Source organism: Hyperolius riggenbachi, chromosome 10, assembly GCF_040937935.1.
Source record: "Hyperolius riggenbachi isolate aHypRig1 chromosome 10, aHypRig1.pri, whole genome shotgun sequence".
Lineage (NCBI taxonomy): Eukaryota > Metazoa > Chordata > Amphibia > Anura > Hyperoliidae > Hyperolius > Hyperolius riggenbachi.
This window is the reverse complement of record NC_090655.1, coordinates 138,802,564-138,817,562: the sequence shown is the minus strand read 5'-3', so window position 1 is coordinate 138,817,562 and position 14,999 is coordinate 138,802,564. Positions and strand designations below refer to the sequence as shown.

The following is a 14,999-nucleotide window of genomic DNA, read 5'->3' as shown; positions in this document are numbered from 1 at the left end:
TACAGCAATGGGACAGATTAGCAAAGGTGAAAACGGGAGAACAGAGCGACCCAGGAGGATGGCGAGGGAGCCCACACACCACATGGGGCTGGAGAAAGCAAGTATAGATACAGCCCTATTTTCAAATATCAGGTTTCCTTTAAATTCTTGTTCCTCTTCTATATAAAATATGGGACATTTACAGGTGGTATGTACTGTATAATTAACTGGTTACATCCTAACCAGGGTTATTGTAACTGCTAATTAGTAAAGCATTTTCCTGAAAAATGCTTTTTCTAGCTGACTCTGGATATTATTTTAATTGAATTCTATAAGGACAAGCAATATCATACTGTGCAGGACATTGGAAGTAATTGCTGAATTTGTAGAAGTATTGCGATTAATTGCTGCTGGGTAGATGTCTTTTATAATCCACCGCTGCAGTCCACAGAGAACACATTTGTCTGTATGCCTGAAGATAAGACATCCTAATTCATTTCATGAACAAAGCTGCATAAATATTGGGAAGTATGAGCAAGCCCATACTGTTGCAGTGAACGCAAGCTTACTGAAAACAAACTGTGCAGCCTGATGAGTGGATGAGTATGACTTAAGGAATGGCATGTATTACTTACTTACATTGCTTTTGTGTCTATTTGGGGCAGGGGCAGAAGGGGCCCCCATCAGAGTTTCACTGGAGGACCCCATGAATTGTAGTTACGCCACTTTTTGGGGGTACTTTATAAATCCACACTGCATTGATTCCAATGGATTAGTCATGCTATGCAGCGGAGACACATTAGGCTGCTAATACAGTATATCACAAACCACTTCTCTCATTTTAGTTTGCAACTTTGTAGTCTAAAATATAACTCCACTTTCACGTAAGGGCCGGTTTCCATTACAAAGTGATGCGAATGCAGCTACGTAGCCGTATCGCATCACTTCCACCGCATCGCATTACTTCCGCCGCCGGCCGCATTACTTTCGCATCTACCGATGCGGAAGTCAATGGAGGAGATGGGACACGGCTGCGGGCAGATGCGACAGTGCGAGAATTTGCAGCATGCTGCAGATTCTCGGATTGCACCGCTTCGCGCAATATGAACGCAGTGGAAACTCTTCCATTGGCGTGCATGTGTTTCATGCAGATGCATCGCACCGCTCCTAGTGGAAACGGGCCCTAAGAAAATGAAACGATCCCCAACGAAGATTACCATGTGCGCCGCAGAGACGTCAGAAGGGAGCTTTATTTGTTTTTCTTTTGCTTTGTGTGTGTCTCACATTTAGCTCACAGATATGCTGAATTAATGTGGCTACACATGAGTTGTGAGCAGTGGCATAACTAATAGGGGCCCCAGTGTGAGTTTTACATGGGGCCCTAACCACTCTATCTATGTGGAGCCCCAAAACCTACCAAGGACTGCTGTAGTGTCAGAAAGGTGTAATCAGAGTAAGGAAACAGTTTGTTAAAGTGATCGCGGGCCGAAGCTCATGATCAAAATTAGATACTTACCTTAACGAGAAACTCAGTATTCTGATGTCCTCTGTGGCTAAGCGTGGCTCCCCTCCAGATTGGGGCCGTGCTCCTCCTCTGTTATGAGTGCGCCCATGCAGTAGTCGGGCGAGCATGGCCCGACTATTGCGCAGTAGCACAGAGCTGCTCCTACACGAGTGGCTTTGGCTTACTGCGCATGTGCAGGCGGGCTCATCCCGCTATTGCGCTGCCACGCTGCATGGCCCCAATATGATTAGCGCCAATGCCCCATATACAAAAATCAAGTAGCGGTATGTGCTCCCAAATAGCAGTATTAAGCAGCCATTGTGCTCCTAGATATTAGTATCCATGTGTGCCCTTTACATATCCATATTTGGAAGGCATGCCCACAGATTTCAGAAATAAGCAGCCATGCATGCCCCCAGAGAGTATTTTGGGTAGTTATGTGTGCCCCCAGATAGTAGTATTAGGTTATAATGTGTTCCCCAGCTAGTGGTCATAAAAATTTGGTAAAAATTTGTGTCCCCTGGATAATAGTTAAGTTCCCCTAGATCAGGGGTCTCAAACTCAATTTACCTGGGGGCCGCAGGAGGCAAAGTCAGGATGAGGCTGGGCCGCATAAGGGATTTCACACAAAAAAAGTCCTCAAATGTCATTATTAACAGTTTTAATTATTTCTTCTGAACATGAAGTGTCCGAACTATTTTGCCTATTTTACCTTATAGTTCGCTTCAGTTCTACCATTACAAGTAATCCGCCGTGTCCCCGCCGCAAAACGAGGGCTTCAGAGCCCCCAAATCCCCCGGGGGGCAATCCGCCGGCATTTCCTGGAAGGGGCAGAGCTTTCAGCTTCAGCTCTGCCCCTCCTGTCAATCGCGGCGGATCGCCGCCTCTGCCCGCCCCTCTTACTCTTCCTTCACAGAGAAGGGCGGGGAGAGGCGGCGATCCGTGCGGCGATTGACTTCAGGAGGGGCAGAGCTACAGCTGGAAGCTCTGCCCCTCAGCGCAGTCGTTGATTTTCCCCGAGGGATTTGGGGGCTCTGCAGCCCTCGTTTAGCGGCGGGGATGCGGCAGATTACTTGGGAGCACTGAAGCGAACTATAAAATAGGCAAAAATAGTTCACTTCAGCGTCTCTTTTGCTTTTGCCGGCGCGGGCCACAAAATATTGTACCGAGGGCCGCAAATGGCCCGCGGGCCGCGAGTTTGAGACCCCTGGGATAGTAGTACTACGTAGCTATGTGTTACTCCCATTTAGCAGTACTTGGTAGTCTTGTGTGCCCTCGAGTAGTATTAGGTAATCGTGAATGCTTTTCAGATAGTTATAGCAGGTAGCCATATGTGCCCCTCAGCTGTATTAGGTAGCCATATGTGCCCCTCAGATAGCTGTATTAGGTAGCCATATGTGTCCCACAGACAGCTATATTAGGTAGCCATATGTGCCCCCCCAGAATACAGTAATAGGTAGCCATATGTACCTCTCAGATAGCTGTATTAAGTAAACATATGTTCCCCCAGATAGCAGTAATAGGAAGTCATACGTGCCCTCAGATAGCAGTAAAGAGATAGCTTTGGTTTCTCCTTTTCTTTGATTACACCTGGTGGGTGGTTGTGTTGTTTTCTTGAATGAGCACTTTTGTATCATTCACAATATCATGTTATTCAAGTGGTGTGGAACCCATGGAAGAGGGGATCTGCTACCAGGAATGCTCGGGTAGTACTTTTTAATACCCGCCCGGATCCGGGTACCCAGATATCTGGATCCGATTCGGGTACCCGGATCCGTCCTTGCGGATACCCGAGTGAATTTGGGTATCTGACCAAATTACCCGCGGGTACCCGACCTATTCGGGTATCTGGATAGAAAAACCGGAAGTGCCCTTTAAATAGCTTTAAAAGGGGTTTTTAGGATAAATGATGCATGTAACATCATGTTTTTTTAAAGGGAAACACTAATTTATTATTTGGTGGACATAGATTGAAAAAAAAAAAAAAAAGCTGTCAATTAACATCAGGAGACAGCGGTCGTGCAGCCCACATTGGGCTTGATTTACAAAACGGTGCTAACTTTAGCACTGGCCCTTAGCACGTCTAAACTCAGTTGAAATGTGAGAAGTAGTGATCGTGTGCAAAGTACCGAGCGCAAAGTTTTGCGCGCACACTGCACAGAGCGCAGGGCGCTCCGCGCGAAGTGCCCACTAAAGCCTATGGGACTTAGTGCGCGCATAGGATTTTGCCCTTAGCGCACGATCTGATTGAGAAAACTGGTGCTAACCTACTTAGCACCCTGGTTAGCGCGCCTTAAGACTTTAGACGTGCTAAGTAGGTTAGCACCTCTTAGTAAATCAAGCCCCTTGTGTCTAAAGTCCAATCGCACAACTGGGACGAGACAGTTTACAGCCCAGACACCTCCAAAAAATGACACCGCAATTGTGTTTTGGGTTGAATATAGGTGGTGGTATCAGCAGCAGTGGCCTGTGGCACCCTGGCGGTGGGAGCCAGCGCCAGCTTGCTTCAGCCTCTTTAACTCCTCATGCTCAACAACATGTTTTTTGGCCAGATGGGTGATGAAGCTGGAGGTGCCATACATGTAGGGGTCACAACCTCTGCTCATCTGTAGTTTTCACACATTGCATATGGCAAACTTGCTGTCCAATGGGGGCAGAGTGAAAAACCGCCAGATTGGGGAGGTGAACATTCCCCTGCGGCCTGAATGGGATGCTGCGGCTTTTCTCCCTGTGGCGGTTGGGGGTTGAGTGGTGCGGCTGGTGGTAGCGGCAGAAGGATGTGGTGGGTCTCGCATTCCACGGCCACTGTCTGCAATGCTGATCCTCCGTGCCAAACCCACCGACGCATCCTCCTCCTCAGAGTCAGAGCTGACATCCCCATCCTAGTCACGGTCCTTCATCCCATCATCAACATCATACCTTCCCCTCCTCAAAACCCAGAACATCCTGCTCAAACTCCTTGCGGCAAACAGCCCTGAGTGCAATCGTGGCACCTGGAGCGAAAAGCTCGCTGACTGAGAGTAGGCTGCCCGCTGGGGTCGACACTGACACGACAGACCTTCTGAGGGTGGCTGTAATGTTGCTCCCTGTCCTCTTGCCTTTGCTGCCCCTCCCCGGCTGCCGGTGCCAGCAGACATAGTACAACTTATACGTGATGATGTCACCAGATGATGTGGGGTACTTTTACTTTAATGAAATCGGGGTTGGACTTTAAATCAAATTGGCACGGAGTGACAGACCGTAGAGTAGAGGACAGACAGTGCACACTATCTGTCTAACTGTCACACTGACAATGCTCAGCGAAGCAGCACTGCAGTAATCTGTAGTAAGATAACACAGTACTACTCTCTCTAACAACTAACTGCAGTACTAACTAACTATATAATACAATACAATAACACAGTAATCCTATTCCCTAACCTATACTGTCCTGCTGGCCTGCACAGCACACACAGACACAGACAGGATCTAACTGAGTGAATGAAATCAAACAATTACACTAGCTAGCTAAAAACAACCAAGAGAACAATAGTGTAGTGAAGGTGTTTAGCACTCAAAGCTTTAGGTTTATACAGGCAGAACTTGCTAAGCCAACAGCACTGGAGCAAGTCTGTCAGTGACGAGCCAGCCAGCCACACAAGCTAGGACGATCTGTCTCATCATGCCAGCCCTCCTTATTACACAGGGGGGCTGGCCAGGGTTTTCTTCTGTGATTGGGTGCCAGGGCTTAGGCTGGGAGGCCTCTGATTGGCTCAATGAGGTCAGGTGGGGCTGGTCAGAGTTCCCCTCTGTGATTGGTTGCTAGGGCTTCTGCTGGGAGCCCTCTGATTGGCTGGGAGCCCTCTGATTGGCTCAATGACATCATCTCCCTTGTTACAGTACCCAGATCCAGATACCCGTCGGATATCCGCGGATACCCGCGGGTATCTGGATTATGCAGCCAGATACCCGCATAGAGCTATCCAGATATTGGCCCAGGTATCTGGATTTGGATTCGACCCAGATAGTGTAAAAATGGTCGGGTACCCGGGTTTACCCGGGTACCCGGATCTGGAGGATGAACATCCCTGTCTGCTACCCATAGGAGGTGTACATGAAAGTGAACAGCTGCTATAAATAGATGTTGAACATAGGAAAGGAGGATGTACATGAAATGGGAGGTGGCTGCTGAACAAGGTAGTGGAGAGACAAATAAATTGGCTTAGGAGGTTGAAAAATATAAATCCGGTACTGCTCGCGGTTCACATCATCAGGAGCGTGACACAACATCACTAAGTATGTATTGGGCATAGTAGCTGGTCCAAATTGAGGATTTCAGTGAGGTTCTCAAAGTATATAAAAATCCCACATGGGTGTCAATAACTCTCCAAGAAAATGCAAATAGGTGTCTATTAATACTAAGCTGTTTTGTTCCAAGCACAAAAAAGTCATTTCATACTTATGTTCTTGCTTTGAATACCACTGGTCTAAGCAAAGAGACACACCTGCGTTGCCTCTGATATCATGGCCTGTATTCATTTCAAATCTACATTCTTGATGTGAAACATAATCAAGGTTTTTCATTTTTGCTTATTTTGTGTTTGAGGTTTATATTACACAAATATTCAAAATACTATTCTGTTGGCATAAGTATTCGGTACACACAACTGAGCCATGAAATAAAACAAACATGTAGAGCAGCAGAACAGGAAGCAATGATCTATCTACAATGTATGCATAAATGTATATATTTCACAGTTTAGGAAACATTGCCTACATAATTATACAGACATGATGCTGTTTACCAAAACATAGCAATCAGCCCTGTGGGTGTTAGTTACAAGCAGCTAAAGCAAAACACATGTCATAAATAACAGAGTGGAAAAAACGTTTGAAGCCCAGTGCATTCTTCGGAAGAAGGCCACTTATTTAGGGGAAGCAGGCTTGCTCTGGTTTTCATCTTCTGATGGGTGTATCAGTAGAACCTCTGCAGTACCCATGCGTTCTGTGTTAAGTAAAACAAATACACCATTAATGTGAGAATATACTGGAGTTAATTTTTCATAACAGTTGTACTGAAAATGAAAATGTTGTATTGAAAATGTTTAGGCAATTTGTTGCCCGAGTCTGCCCTACGTATTGTAAATAAACATAAAGGAAAGAGGCGACACACCACTGGCTTGTTTGCAATTAAGCTTGTATTGAAGACAGAAAGCACAATACATGTTGCGGACCTATTGGCCCTTCTTCAGCAGAGGCGGCCTTACAGTACACTGAGCCGGGGGCGAGTGTCATGTACGGGCCTAGAGACACAGATATGCTATAGATGTGCACACACACAGACCAGACACACACAGATATGCTGTGGATACACGTCAGACACACACACACACACACACACACACACACACACACACACACACACACACACACACTATACACTATACACTATACACTATACACTATACATTCATACACACTATACATACACACACACCCTCAGGGTCTGTCAGAACGAGGTCATTTGTCTTCTGCCAGGGCCGGCCCAGCACATGACTGTTCTTCTTCCCTACACAGTACCTATGCCTGTCTTTTAACTTATGCGTGGGGGGGGGGGGGGGGCAAATCTCTCTGCCTTTCCTTTCTTACAGGCGCTCCTGCCACATTCAGACACCCTCTACCCTAAACTCACCTCTCTGCTCCTACTGTCCTCACTGGGGGCCAGGCAATCTGTCAGCCACAGCAGCCCTGCAGATGCATTGCCTGGCAAAGTAAACACTGGCTGGGAAGCACGCTTCTGCAGCATGACTAGTAGTCTCTCTCCTCCTGGATTTCTTCCTCATCAGCAGCATGGCTGGGGGTCTCCTTCTGGTAGCATGGGGTCAGCTGCTAGGCAGCATGGTGGAACTCTATCCTGATGTAGCAATACTTGCAGGCTGCTGCATATCAGCTGAGTGGCACTTCTTTGAAGTATTGTCCCTCCCTCCTCTATGATTGGATGGCCACAGCAGCTCCAACATTGGGAAATGGGAAGCTGGTGCTGCTGCTATTGGCCAGTCTCCCCCTGCTTGCTGCTCAGTGACAAGGTACTGTTACAGAGAAATTTGATGCCCCTGCAGAGGGTGCGGGGCCTTCTTCAGGTGCGGGACGATTGCCCCGCTTGCCCCCCCCCCCCCCCCCCCTCAAGGCCACCTCTGTTCCTCAGGTGCACAATGTCAAATCACAGCCCACACACATATTCAATGCAATTGATTGGCTTCCTGGAAAGTGCTATTTAGGATTAGAACTATATAGATACAGTTGTTTATCACACCAGTTTACTTTCACTTTCGGTGTGCTTTAAGATCTCAGCTACTAGTTTATTAGCCTGACAACACACATATATATACATTTATATATTTGTTCAGTCATTACCTGGTTTATCTTCTTCAGGAATAGGTTCTGGTTTATTTTTCTGCTGAGACCTTTAAGAATAAAAAACAAAGTAATTTTCATGCATTATATAATAGCAAATATATCGGCGCCAAGGAACAATGGAACCGCCGCTGAGAAGAACAATGTCCAAAAGTTCAGAAGTCAGGCATACATCAAAGGTCAGCACAGGTTTAGAAAGTCATTGTATGTAGGGAATGATAAATTCTTCACCACAATATATCAAATGCTCAGAGGTAGGTATCGACCAAACATCAAAACAAGAAAAGGCTTACCAGCTCCCAACAACCCACATTATAAGGTTGTAAAATGGCTCAGGTCACAGATAACGTCCAGGGAACATCAGACGTCGTGAAGATCCAGTGGACATCCGTATGGAGGTAAAGTTTCAGGAATTTATATAGGAAAACAAAAACGGCAATATCTAAGCGTAACCCATTTATTTAGATAAAATTTCTTTAAAAGGTAGTAGATATAAAAACAATAACTCACATACGGGGCCCATAAACTGAGAACCCTGGAAGATTAGCGCGCATGTAATGGTCAATCGTAGAACAATAGACAATGGTGCCGCCTGTTACCTTCCTGACCGGTTTCGCAGTCTTGCGTCATCAGGGGAGGGGGAAAAAAAATGATGACGCAAGACTGTGAAACCGGTCGGGAAGGTAGTAGGCGGCACCATTGTCTATTGATCTACGATTGACCATTACATGCACGCTAATCTTCCGGGGTTCCCAGTTTATGGGCCCCGTATGTGAGTTATTGTTTTTATATCTACTACCTTTTAAAGAAATGTTATCTAAATAAACGGGTTACGCTTAGATATTGCTGTTTTTGTTTTCCTATATAAATTCCTGAAACTTTACCTCCATACGGATGTCCACTGGATCTTCACGACGTCTGATGTTCCCTGGATGTTATCTGTGACCTGAGCCATTTTACAACCTTATAATGTGGGTTGTTGGGAGCTGGTAAGCCTTTTCTTGTTTTGATGTTTGGTGGATACCTACCTCTGAGCATTTGATATATTGTGGTGAAGAATTTATCATCCCCTACATACAATGACTTTCTAAACCTGCGCTGCCCTTTGATGTAATTTTCATGCATTACAATATTTTCATACCTTACAAATAAGTAAAGGTGAAATAAGTAATTTCTGGGATCAAAGCATAACACCAATTTTACTTTAAAGTGAACCGCCACCATTAGGAAAAGTTGAAAGTAACTTGCAGCACAAACAGGAGACAAGCTAGAAAACTATTTCATAATAAAACATAGATCAGCGATATCAGCCAATGCTAGACATGAAATGAACCTGTTTAAAGTCCTTTGAATATGTTCATCTCTTGACAGTAGTCCTAAAGCATTCTGGGAATTGAGCCTGTCCCCCATGGCTTGGGGATCTGTTTGTATGTTGGCAGTTGCTGTCTGTATCATGTTCATGACAAGGTCTTTCTCTGGAGAACAGTAAAAGAGAACTGGAATTTAGTAATAGTGTTACTCAACTTATTATTAAACTAAATAATGTCTATGATGCTGTACGACTAGGGTAAGTTTACACCCAAGTCTTTGCAATGTGCATGCGGCAGCACATTGCAACGGATTTCAGAATTGTCACCTTCCTCGTCCCCCGTCTATTGTAACATGGCCGTAACATGCACATTGTTTGTTAGCTCGTCTCACGTTATTATGATGGTACCAGACGCACCATGGAGCAAACGCCACAATGCGATTGGTCCCATTGCAGTGCATTGCTGTGCGATTATAACTTATATTATGATGCATTGCAACATGCAAACTGTAAACGCACCCCCAAAGTCAAACTAACAATATATACCATGGTTTACAATTTACAAACAAGGCTAATACAGGTAATATTAAGTTGTTGTAATGATCTGCTCTGCTGTCTGCACAGGCAGACAGCTTTTTGACCATTTTGTAAGTCTGAGTGCTGCAGGTCCCTGGAAAGGAGACCTGTCTTCACTCTGCAACTTGCTGAGCTGCTGCTCTGGTGAGGAATTTGCATCCACTTGGCATGCAAATTGCTTAGCTGCTTACTTTGATGGTTTGCAGTATAAATACCATTTCCTCCCAGAATCCCTTGCTGGTCATGATGGTTTGTTCTTGCTAACTTACCTGGAGTCTCAGCCCTCTGCATATTGTTTGCTAATATTATCTTAGAATAATCCTTGGGAGTGCACTAGCATTCCTTCTAGCGTAATTAGGTTGTTATTTATCTGTATTGCCTAGTTCTGTCCATCTGTCTGTCTGTTTGGATCGCATTCGCCTTAGCGGTAGAGGCGGTGGTTTCTTCTGTATTCTGCCTTAGGAGTGTAGCCAGAGCAGCGGTTGCTACTGGTTGCTCCATCTGTCTGTCTGTCTGGATCGCAACCGCCCTAGCGGTAGAGGCGGTGGTTCCTTCTGTATTCTGCCTTAGGAGTGTAGCCAGAGCAGCGGTTGCTACTGGTTACTCCTGTCTGTCTGTCTGTCTGTCTGGAACGAACGCTTGCTGTCGTCTTGGTGAGGTAACCGTTTAGCAAGTGTTCCATTCTCGTTTGTTTTCGTGTTCCTTTGGTTAGTCAGGGTTGGTACGCTTTGTCGCTATTGCGCTTTTTGGTACGCTTTGTCGCTATTGCGCTTCTCGTGTGGCGACCGTGCCGTGCACGCGCTTTGTCGCTATTGTGCTTAACGTGTGGTGGCCGCGTGTAGTTAGTCCTGTCTGTTCCTTTGCTCTGTCTTAGTTGTGTGTTCACCGTCGCCGGGTGGAGACTAGATTGGTGGACACACATACATTCTGTCGCTGTGCTCACTCTCTCTCTCTCTAAGGGCTATCTTGCCCTGCATTGCTGCAATTCGTACAATTCCCACCTGGCATCTGTGGCAGTGCAGAGGGGTTGTTCCTCTGCACTCCACTGCTCCATCTGCCGGTGGGAATTTCCCTCTACAGGTGCATTGCACCAAAGCTGGGTTCTGTTGTTTCATACGCTTGTGGAGGATTTCTGTAGTGTCAGCGCACATCTTGTGCGCTGACCTCGGAAATAATTCCCCAATCGTTACAGTTGTGCAGCACACACATAAGATAGCCTTTCCCTGGTCAGGTGTCCTTTAAAGCCAGAGAATAGCATCTTCTATATGAAGTTTCTCACCCAGGCATTTTGCTTCTACTGTATATTAGAGCCTTTAAAGGGAACCTAAACTGGGAGGTATATGGATGCTTCCTTTTTAAACAATACCAGTTGCCTGGCAGTCCTGCTGAACTCTTTGGCTGCAGTAGTGGCTGAATCACACACCTGAAACAAGCTTGCATCTAAGCCAATCTGACTTCAGTCAGAGCACCTGATCTGCATGCATGTCCAGGGGCTGTGGCTACAAGTATTAGAGACACAGGATCAGCAGGAGAGTCAGACAACTGGTATTATTTTGAAAGGAAAAATCCATATCCTTCTCAGTGTAGGTTCCCTTTAAGCCTGCAGCAGACGGCTTACACAGAGAAATGAAATAGTTCCCCCACTCCAGGTTTGCACTTTGGCCTCACCTCTTTGGCCAGCTGACAGTAGCCACTGCTGGATGGCAGACAGAGAATCAGTTTGTAGGATCTGGCAAAGCAGCTCCAATACCTGTTGACAGAAGAGATGGACACGTATCACTATCTGAGGTCAGTGTGACCCGGTAGCCACTCTGTAGACCAGTCAGCAATACATTCAGCCTGATAGAAGAGGAGTTTGGTTTATGAAATGCTATGAAATATCTGAGTATTACAACACCAGCTATAAAGGTTATGCAAAGCGTATAAAGATCAGGATAACCCACCTCTATAAAACTCTTCTTTCATTAGAATATTTTCATGACTTTTTATTTTTTAAACGTGTCTTAAATTAAAGGACAACTATCATGAACATGTGTATAATTTAAAATGCATGTACTAAATGTTCATTTGTTCCAGAGTAAAAAGCACTATACAGTGGTTTGCAAAAGTTGAAGTTTTCCACATTTTTTAATATTACTGCCACAAACATGAATCAATTTTATTGGAATTCCACGTGAAAGACCAATACAAAGTGGTGTACATGTGAGAAGTGGAACGAAAATCATACATGATTCCAAACATGTTTTACAAATAAATAACTGCAAAGTGGGGTGTGCGTAATTATTCAGCCCCCTTTGGTCTGAGTGCAGTCAGTTGCCCATAAACATTGCCTGATGGATGCTAATGACTAAATAGAGTGCACCTGTGTGTAATCTAATGTTAGTACAAATACAGCTGCTCTGTGACGGCCTCAGAGGTTGTCTAAGAGAATATTGGGAGCAACAACACCGTGAAGTCCAAAGAACACACAAGCCAGGTCAGGGATCAAGTTATTGAGCAATTTAAACCAGGCTTAGGCTACAAAAAGCCTTGAACATCCCACGTAGCGATCATTCAGAAATGGAAGGAGGAGTATGGCACAACTGTAAACCTACCAAGACAAGGCTGTCCACCTAAACTCACAGGCCGAACAAGGAGAGCGCTGATCAGAAATGCAGTCAAGAGGCCCATGGTGACTCTGGACAAACTGCAGAGATCTACAGCTCAGGTGGGGGAATCTGTCCATAGGACAACTATTAGTCGTGCACTGCACAAAGTTGGCCTTTATGGAAGAGTGGCAAGAAGAAAGCCATTGTTAACAGAAAAGCATAAGAAGTCCTGTTTGCAGTTTGCCACAAGCCATGTGGGGGACACAGCAAACATGGAAGAAGGTGCTCTGGTCAGATGAGACCAAAATGGAACTTTTTGGCCAAAATGCAAAACGCTATGTGTGGCAGAAAACTAACACTGCACATCACTCTGAACACACCAGCCCCACTGTCAAATATGGTGGTAGCAGCATCATGCTCTGGGAGTGCTTCTCTTCAGCAGGGACAGGGAAGCTGGTCAGAGTTGATGAGAAGATGGATGGAGCCAAATACAGGGCAATCTTGGAAGAAAACCTCTTGGAGTCTGCAAAAGACTTTAGACTGGGGCAGAGGTTCACCTTCCAAAATGATTTATAGCAAAGGACTTGGATTCAAAAAACGAAGAGGTACAGTGCAGTTTGGCAAAAATTTGTAGAAAAACTTTATTAGTACAGAATATCAAAAAATCAGAAAATGTTTAAAAGCTTTTTCAATTCCACACATATCATAGGTCTTCATATAGGTTAAATCACTGCCATGAGGCATAAATGATTAAAGACGATAGGTAAGTATTATATTCTGGCTTGGTTTAATTTTGAAGGGAATTTTTTGTATCTTATAGGCTATAGAGGTTCACCTTCCAGCAGGACAACGACCCTAAACATAAAGCCAGGGCAACAATGGAATGGTTTAAAACAAAACATATCCATGTGTTAGAATGGTCCAGTCAAAGTCCAGATTTAAATCCAATGGAGAATCTGTGGCAAGATCTGAAAACTGCTGTTCACAAACGCTGTCTATCTAATCTGACTGAGCTGGAGCTGTTTTGCAAAGAAGAATCGGCAAGAATTTCAGTCTCTAGATGTGCAAAGCTGGTAGAGACATACCCTAAGACTGGCAGCTGTAATTGCAGCAAAAGGTGGTTCTACAAAGTATTGACTCAGGGGGCTGAATAATTACGCACACACCACTTTGCAGTTATTTATTTGTAAAAAATGTTTGGAATCATGTATGATTTTCGTTCCACTTCTCACGTGTACACCACTTTGTGTTAGTCTTTCACGTGGAATTCCAATAAAATTGATTCATGTTTGTGGCAGTAATATGACAAAATGTGGAAAACTTCAAGGGGGCCAAATACTTTTGCAATCCACTGTAAATCACCATTTTCCTATGTTCCTGACAATTACAGTAGGCAGTAAAAATGTGACAGATATGACAAATCTTGGACTAGCACATCTCCTTATAACAGATTTTCAATATTCTTTTCAGTAGTTTTTTTTATAGTCTTTTCAAAAGTCCTCGAATGAAAAAGGCCTTTACAATATTGCTGGAAAGCCAGTCTGTTTCTGTGCACACTATTCTGGCAGTTGGAGCATGCCACTGCCATCCAGGGAGTGCATTTGAAAATAAAGAAATTCCTGGGCATCTCCCATGAGGAGATGGATTAGTCCAAAATTGTTAGATCTGTCACATTTCTACTGCCTACTGTAAAAGACAGGATCATAGGAAAAAAGTAACGTATAGTGCATTTTACTCTGTACAACTAACATACGTGTATTTATATTTTAACACATTTTAGCGATAGTGGTTCTTTAACTCACTAGAAGTTCTTGGTCTTGAAGATGATTAGCTGCATTTTTCCCTTTGTTGTTGCTGTTTGGGGATTTCCGGGAAGCGCGCCTGGTCATTGCTCTCGCAGATGCAGGAATAATGCGCCCAGTTTCTGCTGAGTACTGGGTGGATCTCCGTGGTTCTTCCTCCTGGTGAATAAATTGGTATTTGTGTTAAAACACAGACTTTTTTTACATTTCGCATGTGCCATTTTCTGTACCAGGAGAAAAGCACAATATAAATGTTCTGTGCCTTGTCTAGTATTTCACATATGGAAGGTCAGGGAAACTGGGGGAGGGGGATTAGAGTTACCGTAGGCTTTAAATTAGTTTAGGATTAGCAGAAAGTATTGGGTTAGGAATGGGTTGACAATAGATTGGGGTGTTCATTATTTTTAGGCATTGTTTCAAAGACATGGGTTTAAAACGATATCCCTCCCCTCCCCCAAAAAATAAAAAATGCAATAACACCCCTATGATGCCTACTGAAGATCAGAACACGTGACTGTTGTTAAGGACAAAGTTTACTTGAATTCAAACAGCAACAGTAGTCATATAAAAATTAAAGTACCTCTTTGTTTTCTGGCTTTTTTTCAGCAACAGCAACTTTTGCAGCCAGCTCTCTTAGCTCCTCTCGCCAGGTTTCAGAAATGGCACCTGCAATGTAGCCAACATGGTTCACGCCTTTCAAACAACAAGATGCACACAATACATGATTATTGTTCCTAGTACTTGCATTTTTCTTTGAAGGAATTTGCAAAGCCCCACAACATTGGTGGCCTCTGAATACCCTGGGAAGTACCAACTAAGTGAAGGGCAGAAGGCTATTGGGGCTTGGT

General features: G+C 44.6%; 1 protein-coding gene across 2 annotated transcripts in view; it reads right to left on the bottom strand.

Moving 5' to 3' along the window:
- Positions 1–6,140: 6,140 nt before the first annotated feature.
- The window catches only part of TBATA (thymus, brain and testes associated), a 50,571-nt gene continuing 41,712 nt past the window's right edge, over positions 6,141–14,999 (bottom strand). The window contains exons 5-10 of one of the 2 annotated variants that reach the window (XM_068257533.1): positions 14,732–14,844; positions 14,152–14,310; positions 11,430–11,511; positions 9,210–9,351; positions 7,877–7,926; positions 6,141–6,467 (exon numbers count right to left, since the gene is read on the bottom strand). In XM_068257533.1, the coding sequence (XP_068113634.1) occupies positions 6,388–6,467; positions 7,877–7,926; positions 9,210–9,351; positions 11,430–11,511; positions 14,152–14,310; positions 14,732–14,844 (626 nt within the window). In that variant the 3' untranslated portion in view covers positions 6,141–6,387. The remainder of the gene's footprint in view (positions 6,468–7,876; positions 7,927–9,209; positions 9,352–11,429; positions 11,512–14,151; positions 14,311–14,731; positions 14,845–14,999) is intronic. The other variant, XM_068257534.1, reaches the window with a different exon arrangement.